The sequence below is a fragment of the Papaver somniferum genome, unplaced genomic scaffold (genome assembly GCF_003573695.1).
Source record: "Papaver somniferum cultivar HN1 unplaced genomic scaffold, ASM357369v1 unplaced-scaffold_154, whole genome shotgun sequence".
Classification (NCBI taxonomy): domain Eukaryota; kingdom Viridiplantae; phylum Streptophyta; class Magnoliopsida; order Ranunculales; family Papaveraceae; genus Papaver; species Papaver somniferum.
In genome coordinates, this window is record NW_020624820.1 from 258,838 (window position 1) to 272,490 (window position 13,653).

At 35.2% G+C, this 13,653-nt stretch overlaps 1 protein-coding gene across 1 annotated transcript; it reads right to left on the reverse strand.

Annotated features, from left to right (window-relative positions):
* Nucleotides 1-13,038: 13,038 nt before the first annotated feature.
* LOC113336621 (wall-associated receptor kinase-like 20) lies at nucleotides 13,039-13,653 on the reverse strand. The gene has a single exon (XM_026582273.1). The coding sequence runs from the start codon at nucleotides 13,651-13,653 to the stop codon at nucleotides 13,039-13,041; it is 615 nt and encodes a 204-aa protein (XP_026438058.1).

The following is a 13,653-nucleotide window of genomic DNA, read 5'->3' on the forward strand; positions in this document are numbered from 1 at the left end:
TGGAAATTATACAATTTATTTTTATATATAAAACATTTATTAAGCACTCACGCCTTTCGTAAATGTTTCTATGTCCCAAAAGAAAAAAAATAAAGTAGCTGATAGTCTTTCTAAATTAGCTAGAACTCAAAGAATGAGTGGTGTTTGGATTTTAGATCCTCCAGATGAAATTATTCATCAGCTCTAGGAGGAGGCAAACTATGTAAACACTATTTAATCTTCAGTTTCAAAAAAAAAAAGTAAATTATCTTATTCAACAAAAACTAAAGCTAACATTACCCCGATAAATAAATTAAAGAAATAATAATTCAAAGTAACAACTAAAAGAAAACCATAACACGGTGACCAAAGGGCCTAAAAAATTTATAAATTAATCATTTAGCAACAATACTTTTATTTGGAGTTTCTTTATTCATGGCCACATATATATTGTAGCTTTTTATTAGTTCTTCTGGTGCTTTTTTTTATCATTCAGTTCTTTTGGAAACTCAAACCAAAACCAACCATCTATAATGAGTTTTTTTTCAGTTTGGGGGTTCCCTGGTTTCTGGATTTATCGCTTTATGGTTCTCTTAGTTATTTTTCTCGGTTTGGACCAGGCTCGGTCCGAGTTGAAAACAACCAATGCGGAGGCCTAGATGTAATTTTCTTGACCCTAGTTTCAGTTTTTATTGCTTGGGTTTTCTCATTTTATTGATACTTTATTTTGAATTCTTTTTGCACGAATGTTCTATAAAACATTGAGACTGCTTGAATTTGAAGAAGCTTTTGCTTCAATATCAAGCAACCTAGCCTTGGTTATCCTCTATTAAAAGAGGATTCATGTAGATCTACAATTCACTTCCTTTGAAAACTGCGTTGGAACTAAATAGGTTATTCTTCAATTCTTGTGTTCATCAAGAACAAGGTTGAGAATTTGAAGACTTTATTCGGGGATCATGAAGCACAAATCCACCTATCTTCTCTATGGTAGTTTCGTAACCATATCAAGATCTGATATATAATTCTTGTCTATTATAAGGTCTTTCACTTATTCTATAAGTCCACTCAAGAATTATTTGATCAACTAGATTTGATAAAACTTCAATCGCAATTGCTTAAGCACTTATTTTTGGATCCTGATTCGAAGATACCACAAGAACTTATCTCAACTTGATCTTAGATTGATTTCTTATGTAGATAGAAGATTAGGTAGCTCTATAAGTTTTTGAAGAGAATAAGGGATTTAGATTTGTCTAAATTCAGGGAATTGATTTCTACATCACCAGGCGTTCTGTGGGAAGCCGGATAACAAAGTCTTCATGAAGAACTGTGGAACAACTTCCAAACCTGTAAATCACATCAGCTGGGAGAATCAAGTGTGTAGGTTCTTGCAAGAAACAAGTGACGTAGGGGCACAACTGCAGCAAAGATCTTGAAGGGTTTATTCTGTCTCAATTATATTCCAGATTGAAGTCTCATAGTAAGCTAGTATTTGTAGTAGCTTCACCTAGCAAAACAAAAAAGTAGTGGCTTAATGCAGTGTGTTTTCTAACTGGATTGGGTCCCTTTTTTTTGTAGGATTGCAGTTTTCCTTGTTAATAAAATTCTTAATGTGTCATTTGCTTTACTTATTAATTCCACATTGTACGCGCGTTTTTTATAATTAAAGCGGAGAAAGTAATTCGATATTAATCCTTGTTGATTATAATATTACATCACGACTTGTTCTAAGTCTTGCATAAATATTTTCACGGATTCCTTATTGATTGTAATCTTGTACAAAGATTATTTTAGGTTTGTCTTTGTATAAATCTTTAATAAATATTTTAGAAGAGTTCCTTAATTAGTCACAATCTTGACTAAATATTTAACACGGGTAATTTCTTGTCTAATTAATCTTTGATTGAAGTTCACCCAATGAATAGTCTATAGGGATCGTAACAAAAATGTTGGTGGTGTACTTGGTACCCTTCCCTTTTCAGCACGAATTGTGGGTTGAGTCATTTTCAGAAGATTGATATGAGATTATTATTATTATTATTATTATTTGTATATTTTATGAGACTAAAGGTATAAGTAGGATTGAGGTTGAAATCGGATATATGTAAAAGATTGTATCCAATGCTGCACCAGCTCCAATTTGACCTCTTGGAAGACATATATATCCATTATATGACGCTCCAACTAAGACACCTGCTTAGCTAATAGGATTATAACCTAAATGAGCATCAAAATACAAATTATCGATTTTAAAAATTATAATTACATAAAGTAAACCAAAACAAACCCAAACTCTCTGATACTTTTCAAGTGTGTTGTTTTACAGGTGAACAAAGAATACATATATATATATATATATTAGTGTGTTATTCTACAGGTGAACAAATAATACAGATATAAAGATACATAAATAGATATATTTGTTAAAGCTTTAAGCCGCGAAAATGGATATCTTCACGTGCACCATTTCTTCTGACAACTGAAACTGAAGTGAGAGTGAGTGAGCACATCATCCCAAAGGAGTGCTCATCGGAAAAAAAAACTCTCATGTAATCAATGACATGCTTAACATTTCTAACATAAAAGTAATTGAATAATCAAACATGCATAAAAGTAATTTCTCCCGATACCTCGGTTTTTAATATTGCCTCATACGTGCTATTTAAGACATAGAATAGGATATAAAATAAAGAGTAATAATATTGCACTTCCCATGCTACTTAACTTAGTAAGGAGATGTGGAGAGACCACAGACACTACTCGCGGGAAAACCACACAAAAACACATTAAATTATCCTCCTAACAAAAAACAAGCATTGATAATATCACATTCATGGAAGAAAATTTATTCTAACCCCACGTCCTCAGATATTGCGACCATGATAACAATATCCATGAAATACCACAACCAGATGATTCACATAAGTAATGCTAGAAAAAAACCAAAAATATATTACCCTGAACTCTCCCTTCCAAATAGGGAAGACGACGCTAGAGTAACTCCAATATCAAATACTAGCGCCATCCACTCTATGCATGATTCAGAAAACTACAATCAAAGTCTAGAAGCTTTTACAATCCAGCATAATATGCACAAGAATGGATTCCCATAAGAAAATGTAAAAGATAATATTGGGAGCCCAACCCTATCCAGTATAAAATAAATATAGCATTTGGAGAATCCAAACAATTTAACTACACAACATACCCATCCAATTGCATAGAAATATGCACACATGTAATAAAGACACATCATTCTCGTAGATAAAATAAACTCAATGATTACAAGAAGGTTACAAAGTTCCTACCTTTTTTGTTGATAAGCCACGCCTACCTTGATATCCTCGATCTAATTGTTCATTCATTCATTGAACGTTGTTAATAAAGACCAACTGTTAATCACACAAGAACTCTGAGAACATGAAGAATAGGCTCACACCATAATCATAGCACAATATCCTACGTTTTCACAGTTAATGCCCAAGTGGAATAACTAATGGTTCTAATTCTATTAATGGTTTCATGTTCTTTAATATCCATTTTGACATAACTAAGGGTATAACAATCCACATTGGATGATCCTATAGTTCATTTGATAGGTCTTGAGAAGATTTACAACTTTATTAAGGATCCAAAAGCTAATTCGGGCCACAAAGGGTCAAGTTCATCAAAATATACAAATTGAACCTAATGCTAGCCCACAGTCCAAACCGGCCAGGCCCTCTTACAGTCCCGTTAACCCATGGACTGACCTATCAAGGTCAACTAACATTCATCTGAAGGTCAAAGGTGAAGTCAAATGTCCAATCAGTCAAACTTGGTCAACGTCAGGTCATGTGAGTCCGATAGAATCGACTCAGTCAGATGAAACAGGTTGAGTAAGCTGAGCTGAAAGGAGTTTGGCCGAAGCTTTTGCATTTGTCATTGGTTCCATCGCACCATTCTGGTGTAATACATGATAGGCATGTACCATGGTGAATTACCAATATTGTTGTAGTGCATTTGCAACTTTATATTGCAATGCAACGCCATAATCCAACCATATTTTCCTGTAGAGTTCAGCTCTAACAACATCAATAACATCTCAACTCAGACAACACCCATCCACCACTATTTGCGGCATTATAATCCAAACCAAATGTTGTATCTTAGTCAATACCACAACAACCCATTCATATACATATCAACTCTTCTTGCTTTAGTTGTACAAATCATTGAGCAACGGCAAGCCTCCGCTGAGACCACCAAATGAAACCATATAACCACTACCGCTAACATTTTATCCATTCACTTAAATCGGATACAAATACGTACCTAAATATATCCGTAGTAAAGATCATCCATCCCTGCAAATCATATTAAACCCTAATTCAAATTCACACTCAATTTTTCAAACCTCTAATTGCATCAATAACAACAATTCATCTCCCTTATTAGGTTCAACTTTATTATTCCTAAGTTTCTAATCTTCTTCCATGACTAGCACCACTTCAATATCATCTCAATAAAATTTATGAAATTCTACATAGTCTCAACCAATTTCACGGCACCTCCATTGTATTCTTGATTTCTTATTCAATTTCATCACATAAACCTTAACTCTTTAATTTCTCGAATTATGTTCTTCTCTCTATATGAATCCCCAAATTAACATAACAATCTTCTTCTTCATATTATGTTCTTAAAACCCATCCTTAGTTGTTGTTTTCATAAACAATTTGAAACTAATCCATCATCAACTTAACATAAACCGTAACTCTCTCTCTCTGATTTACTCCAACTTTTATTCCCCGAATTTATGACAATCCCACCATATCCTTCTTTTATTAATATTCATCAATTCTTCTCTGAACTGAATCGACGACAAGCATCAGAGAGAAGAGGAAAAAGAGAAGAGAAATTGTAAATAAAATTTCGGAAACTTAAATTCTATTATAAAAAATCATTAGGACGTTTTGAGAGTTATAAAAAGAATTTGTATAGAGTTATTAGGGTTTGAAAAAATGGAGTTCGTGTAAGGTAAGTCCTGTGAATCAAGTTGCCAAATTATTAATTTGGAACCTCTATAAAATTGCAAGATTATCGAACTCATATTTCAAACCATCATGTTGATGGTTTGAGCACATTGGAATCTCTTTGCCGTTTGGCAAATATATTACCACAAATGTGTGAGGATCCGCTAGGAAAACAATGAAAATATACTAGTCAAAAAATAATTACTCGTGTAATGTCATGACTAATCAAATCTAAAGATGAATATAATAAATAAAAAAATGATAATTTCGTCAAACTAATAATATCATTACATGGATATCGAAAAATTACTCAGAATGGACTACTTGAACTCGTCATTCGGATACCGGATGAAGAAGAAATCATCTGATTTAAGAAAACATATTATTATGGCACCTAAGATATATCAAGACAACTTGGTCATAGATAATAAAGCAACTATTTTGGCCGCTCATATCCATGGAGGGTATCTTAATCAATTTCTTTTCCTTTTCTTCTTTTTCCTGCTATATTAACTCCCATTAAAGAATATTCTCTTTTCCAAACATTAATAGTGATTCGTAGGTTGAACTAAGAGTTTTTATCTGTCTCCACTTTAAGCTTATGTTTATTTGACGTTTGGTACTCATGTTTTGTCCAATAGATGGATTTGGTTTAAGATTTGTCCAGCTTAGGTTTTGGTATTTGGAATCAATATTGACCTTGGTTGACTGGGTTAAGTATAATTTTGTCAAACTTTCTATTTAGTAATGTGTGTGATTACTTAGATAACCCGTACTATGACAATTGCATATTTTACGCAAACACGTGTATGCTTCATGTCGCCATTTTTCTTATTCTCTTACAGAAAAGAAAAAACTTCTTCACCTCCGGTCCTCCTCTTCCTGTCTCTACCTCCACCGGAGATCGAAAACAACAATCATTTGAAATCATTAAGTAAAATAACTACGCAATCAAAAACATTAAAATCATTATTAATATCATCATTATTATTATTGGAGGAAGAGTATTATTACAAGAAACCAGTTGGAAGCCTAACAAGCGAAGCTCCAACAACGTACTACTACATTAGTTGAACAGGTTGTTGTGCTAGCCTATCAACGAGCCTCATTATTATTATTATTTTTTAAATGTCAAATGTCAAATTTTATTTTATTTTATTATTGGATAAAGAGTACTACAAGAAACTAGTTGGAAGCCTAACAATCTAAGCTCCAATAGCGTACTACTACATTAGTTGAATAGGTCACCGTGCTAGCATACCAGCGAGCCTCATGAGGAACCAACAAACGGATCTGAAGCGCATAGGGGAGCCATTGTTATTATTATTATTATTTTGGAAAAATACACTAGAGGGAAAATATTGATTACCAAATAGGGATTGTTGATTACAGAGGGTGGGTTGGAAGCCTAGCAACAAGCTGGGCGCCAACACCTTTTTGAATAATAATGCCTAGTCTATGAAATAGAGAACCGACAACTTTATAATTTGCATCATGATTAGCCATGCAGTTCTTCAGTATTTTCATGAACAGAATTGTATCCTCCCAAGTTCACCGAAAGTTGAGAAGGATAATACATTGAAACTATACCCATGGGCGAAGCACTTTTCCAGATACTTGGTGTGCTTGCGAGTAACTGCAGAAGTAATAGCCTGGTCTGGTGTGAAATTGCAAGTTTTATCACTTGTGAAAGGAGATACACCTGCGACTTCAAAACATACATCTTTCCCATCCTACCAATTGTAGACAAGGATATCGAGGGGTTACAAAGCATTTGCATTGTCCAATAGAAAGACTAAGGTTACATCCTTTCTTGCGACCACCCCTGCCTTATTACACATGTAGGAAATCACGTCTCGGACCAAGTCATGCCATAATTTGAGACCAACATCACTCGTGCAGTGGAGGGAATGTTCCCCACAGATATCCATTGCCTCTGTCACTAAGAAGTGGTGGTATTGTCTTTGGTCCGTTTCCGTTCAAGGTTGATACATTCTGGTTTGAGCATCCGAGCTTTAAAGAAATGATGCCTTTTTGGTGGAATAACATGTTTTTTGAAGGGTCGCCGAGCTTTATCTTTGCTAAGAAGTTGAAAATGTTAAAGTCAATTCTAAAATGCTGGAGTAAAGAGGCTTTTGGTAACCTGGATAAGAAGTTGAGGGAATTAGAAATATTGATTGATGTTTTGAACAAAAAAGAAGAAGCAACGGATCCTATTTCAGATGTAGAGTTTGTAGTGAGGGCGAGTCATCGTTAGGCTTATAATGAAGTGTTAGTTCTGATTGCTAAGAGATGGAAGTTAAGGGCTAAAATTCGTTGGCATGTGGACGGCGATAGAAACACAAAGATCTTTCACAAAGTGGCCAGTGGGAATAGAAGGAAAAATTCGATTCTCAAGTTAAAGATTGGCAAAAATGAGGTGGTTTGTCAGGATCTCATTAAGAAAGAGGTCATTGATTTCTATGAAAAGCTTTATTCTAAGGATCAGGTGGAGTATGTGAACTTGGATGATCTTTCTTTTTCAAAAATTGATGCGACAGAAAACATTTTACTGGAAAGAGCTATTTCAGAAGAAGATATTCTTTCGACTATGAAATCTTTCAAGCTTAGTAAGTCCCCAGGGCCTGACGGGTTTCCAATAGAATTTTTCCGAGCATCTTGGGAGGTGATAAAGGACGACTTCATAAAAGTGGTGGAAGAATTTAACGAGAAAGGGTTTGTAGATTGGCGCTTAAATTGCACCTTTCTCTCCTTGATTCCTAAGAAGAATGATGCAGTTGAGTTGAAGGACTTTCGGCCTATTAGCTTGGTTAGTACCATTTATAAAGTTTTATCTAAAGTTCTTGCGAATAGATTAAAGTTGGTAATGCCAAATCTGATATCCCAGTCCCAGGGAGCTTTTTTAGCCGATAGACAAATTCTGGATGGGATCTTGATCGCCAATGAGTTAATTGATTCGAGAAAGAGAGAAGGAAAAGAAGGAATTGTTTGTAAACTGGATATGGAAAAAGCTTATGATCATGTTCTTTGGGGAGCAGTGGAGGCTGTTTTTAGGAAGATGGGGTTCGGGTGGAAATGGAGAAGATGGTACGACATTGTATCTCTTCTGCAAGGTTTTCAGTTATTATTAATGGGGCAGCAAAAGGATTTTTTAAGTCTTCTCGCGGGCTCCGACAGGGAGATCCACTTTCGCCGTTCTTATTTTTAATAGTGGCTGAAGTGTTTAACAAGCTCATGATTAATGCAAATGCAGAGGGTTTTCTCAAAGGATTTTATGTTAAGGAAAACGGTATGGAAATTTCGCACCTTCAATTTGCGGACGATACAATTGTTTTTTTAGATGCAAAGGCGGAAGAGGTTCGGAAACTCTTAGAAGTTTTAGAGAGCTTTAAAGATAAGACAGGGTTGAAAGTTAATCTGAACAAGAGTTCCATGATGGGGATCGGGACACAACAAGATATCATTCAAGAGTGTGCTGGTTTAGCGAGGTGTGTGATTGGTGAGTTTCCTTTTTCTTATCTAGGAATTCCTATTGGTGCTTCCACAAGATTGATTGGTGTATGGGTTACAATAATTGAGAGAATGACAGTTAGACTTGCGCCTTGGAAGAGAAGGTATCTCTCAAAATCCGGAAGAGTAGAACTCATCAACAGTACGTTGACGTCTATTCCGCTGTATTATCTTTCTCTTTTTCAGATTCCGGTGTCAGTAGCAAAGAATTTACAAAGACTCATGCAGAACTTCTTGTGGGGTGACACTATCTCTAAGAAAAGATTACGTTGGAGGTCTTGGAAAAAGGTTTGTGTACCAAAGAGAGAAGGTGGTATGGGTTTAAGAAATTTGAAGACAACAAATGACGCTTTATTAACTAAATGGTTGTGGAGATATGGAGAGGAGAAGACTAGTTTATGGAGAAAACTTATATATGAGAAATTTGGCGGAGTTGAAGAGGTTTGGTTACCAAAGGACTCAAAGAGAACTTACGGATTGGGGTTATGGCGTGGTATTCTTAATCAGTCTATGCTCCTTAGAAATGGATCAAAAATTTCAGTGGGACGAGGTAACAAAACGAATTTTTGGAATGATGTTTGGTGTCATGAAAAAACTCTTAAAGAGCTATTTCCAAGATTGTGGAAAGTTAGTAGGAGGAAAGAATCTTCGGTTAAAGACATGAAAAATAACAGCGGTAATGGGCAGTGTTGGAACATTGATCCTTGTAGAAGGCTTAAGGATCAGGAAATTCAAGAGGTCGTGGAGTTTTCAAGAATCTTAGAGAGCCAAGGAGAGCTTGTTGCAGACGACGAAAAACGGGAGTGGACTTCTAATCCAAAAGGTACTTTTTCTGTTAGTTCTTGCTATGCTTGGCTCATGCATAATCAAGGACAAGTTATACCTCCAAAATTTCCTTCTGATTATATTTGGAATAAGACAATTCCTCCTAAAATTAGCTTCTTGGTATGGGCTGCTGCAAATAGGGCTGTCCCTACTCTTTCCTTGTTGTCAAGAAGGGGTATGACAGTGGTGAATGTGTGCGTGTTTTGTAATTTTAGTGAGGAGTCAGTAGAGCATTTGTTTCTTCATTGCTCTTTTGTTGGGAAGATTTGGGAACAATTTTTACATCAGCTGGGTATTGGTTGGGTTCATCCGACGACAGTTATGGAATTCCTTTGGAAGTGGAAATTGAAGTTTTCTACTAAACCTCTCATTTTCTTGAGGTATTGTTTACCTTTTGCGATATGGTGGTCGGTGTGGTTAGAAAGGAACGACATCTTAATAGCGCAGAAACAAGGAAGAAAAACCTTAACTTCTCTTATTATAGATATCAAGTTGTTGATTTTTAGTTGGACTGTTAATGTTGAGTCGTTTAAGCAGATCAAATTTGATGATTTTGTTTTCGATTGGGTGAATTTGTTTAGAGAGTAGTCCAATGTAAATTCTCTAGTCGCCTATCTTCGTGTATCTTTGGAGGGTGCCATCTTGGCACTCTTTCTTTCATTTTTTATATATCCTTTGCCTTTTTCAAAAAAAAAAATATCCATTGCACGGTCACAGCTAGAGCACACGTTGTTTTCATCAAATAAAGGTAAGCCTAAACGGTATTGCAAGATAGACCTGAACTGTTCGATCCCAACTGCCTGATTCAGTCCATTGATATGGATTTCTTTCAGGAAATTCATGGCGTGTTCCATTTTGTTGCACTGCCACAGGTTGGAGTCACGAACAGTTATTGCGGAGCTGGAGGGGATGTTTTCCTTGACAACACTAAAGTATAAGGCTGCCAACGACTTCGTGTAATGAGAGGCAACATCGTTAATGTTGAAGTTGGAAGGCAAACGTCCACAAGCTTGTGTAAAGGACTGCAACGCGTGCTCATACCTGGGACTCCGGTGTGGTAGAGAGGAAATGTTTAGAATTTTGGATTGGAGGAATTGCGTCTGTGCAGATGAAGCTAAGTAACGGAACTTGCTTGAACAAAATTATCATTTATCAGAGAGAAAATTAGTTCCGATAGTAATCTCTTGGTTGAACAAAAATTGTAAGAAACTTCTTAGTAACATTAAATATTTATATTGTTACTCTTTGATATTTAATAAGAGGTGTTTATGGTAGCGGTGGTGGAGATGATCGTAGCACCGATGGTTATGGAGGGAAAGAAGCAAAGGCATATATGGTGGCAGAGTTATTTGGAAAGGTCACGGGAAGCAAATCGGAAGAAGAGGAAAATACAAACAATTTAAGGTTTACTTATAGCCGTCAGATTGATGATTTAGAGCCGTTTGATTGAAAGAAAATATTAATAACAATGTTTTACCTTTATTTAATTATTATTAGCTCAAAATTAAATAAACAGTAAAAAGTTTGACAAAATTAGACTTAACCCAGTCAACTCAGATCAACGTTATTTCCAATTACCAAAGGCTAAATTGGACAAATGGTAGACCAAAGCGTAGATATAACTACATTGATCCTGATAACCATGAATCCAATACTCTCTTCAGGTTGATGAGTAGTAATTACCAAAGCTTAACCATTCATAGGATTGTAGTGCAAGATTTGCATTAAGTTATAATCAGACTTATTCACATTCATAAAACTATTTATATACGTCACTATATTCCTTGCTGTTTCAGAACTATTTTGGTTTTCTCTCCTAAAAACCATATTGCATCTAGCTTTCCATATGTACCAAGTTATTATGCTACAGAACACCTGTCAGTCCATGACATAACCTCCTCTATCAGGGTTATCAAACCAAAAATTCAACTATTCATGAAAAGTATTAGTACCATAAGTTACATAGCCCATATCAAAATTTAGATGCATTCACACCTGAGTTGCGAAATTGCATTGAAGAAATAAATGAGTGAGCGATTCTTCACCTTCATTACACAAGGTATAAGTAGTGTTTATATTCGGGATTTTAGCAGCAACTCTCGTACTATTGGGAAGTATAGAGTGGTGTTGCTTTCCATATAAAAGTTTTAACAGAAGGCCGGGGTAGTCTTCATTTTTCATATTCTATGTTTTTCCACCTAATATCCTATTGATCTTACACAGGCTACCTAAAATGAAGGGGAAAAACTCATCATTAAGTTTCCAGGACCACAAACCAACTTCAATACTTTCCATTCTATGCTTGAAGATTTAATATTTTTGTGTTGATGAAATATCCTAATGTGATATGTTAACTTTGTGTTGATGAAATATCCTAATGTGATATGATATGTTAGCTTAAAGCGACATAATTCTGTATCCACGGTATAACTTTCCATGTTATCCACAATATAACCGTACCTATATATTTGTTGACCATCAGTGAAAGATAAAAAGTAAGGTATCTTTGCCCATCGAGAAACATATTTAATCACTATGAAACTCTGTAGTTATCACCAGGTTGTCGCTTTTCATTCACTGTTTAATACTAGTATATATCTGATGGTACGCGACGAACAGTCGATATTGGATTCAAAAGTTTTGATATCACTGTATTGATTTCCCACGTTAATTTTTAGTGAATTTCTTCTGGACCACAAACCGTTACCAACTCCATCCCCTACTATTCCTCCCATTAATTTTGATTACATGAGAAGAATATTATATATAAGTACTATCAGTCAGTAATTGATTAGTCTTTGCTCAAACAAAAATGTTGTTGAATGATTTAAGCTTATGATCGTCTCATGAGCTCATCCCATTCTTATTCTGGCGCAACATGTTTTCGTCGAGGAAATACACTCTTTGACTTGATTGATTACGAGAGAAAGATGAGTGATACATAATTTACGTTAATCATAAACTCATCGTGTTTTCCATTTTCCCAGTTTATCTTCCATGCCACGGGAGTAAAGGAAAAGCTAGCTCAGTTAAGTTTTCCTTGGACCACAAACCAACTTAACTTGTATGGCAGAATTAACGGCAATAGATAATCAAGAAAAACATGGTTCAAAGTATGATTGATATAAATTTAATCTTTTCGTACTGAATCCATGCTTTTGCTCTCGATACAGTATTGATTATATATATATATATATATATATATATATATATATATATATATATATATATATATATATATATATATATGCTTTCAATCAGTACGGGCTAATACTATCATACTCATGTCCTTTATCCATGTCAGTATATAAGGTTGGTAGTACTTGTTGCTAAGAGTGTAATATGCCCTAAAGTGATCATAGCACTGTCTTGGCGGGTTTTTAAATTCTGGTCATGTTTATGTTGTATCTTTTAAGTGCTTTCTCAGCATTTTTTTTTTTGAATAAATTTTATCTTTCCCAGACAAAAACTGTGAACACCCAATTTCAGATATACTCCATATTTTTTTATTTTGATAAACGTGGTTAGATATATTTGCTTGAGTGACTTTACGATCAACATTTAAGATAACAAGATCAGTTAAACAAAAACACTGATATTCATGATTCCAATATAAGTACATGCAAAAATAATTCCACGCAAAACATTACTAAAAACAAGACCGATAACGATGCAGAGACAGAGACAGGATTCAATATAATGGTTACTAAGGTACTGGTAACCATTGAAGTTCAATCCCATAGTTCCAGGAGCTTGGAGGGTTATTAGGGTTCATATTAACAACACAAGTATAAGCAGTACAACCTCCAACCCTAACCCTAATCTTATGTTGATTCATGGAAGCATCCTTCAAGTACGTACAACAAAGTTCGTTCCTGCAAGCATTTCCTTCCTCAAACTTCCTGCACAAACTGGTTGATGAACAATTTAACGGTGATAGAAGGATATTTTCAGCACAGTTCAACAGCATAACCGTGTTTCGTGGCGATATATTGAATGGGAGATCTTCATCCAATCTTAAACCTCCTACCATGAGATCAGAAGATTGGCAAGTACCACTCTTAATGGTTGGAGGACTAATAACAAAAGTGTATTTACTAGGGTTTATACTAAGAATCTTATAGATGGATTTTTCAGCTGATACGAACTCAAGAACATTACTGTTACAGTAGATCTTGTACCTTGGATCACCACAATTTTGGTTCGTGCTTAGGGGATACGGAACTTCCATGCTTCCACACTTATCGCATGTTTTAAGAGCACCTACTAGTGCTAATGAAACGTGCATCACCATTAAAACCATCACTACTCTTGCCACCAT

Coding starts and splice junctions, on each gene's coding strand:
- LOC113336621 (XM_026582273.1), bottom strand. CDS start 13,653: ATGGTGGCAAGAGTAGTGATGGTTTTAATGGTGATGCACGTTTCATTA.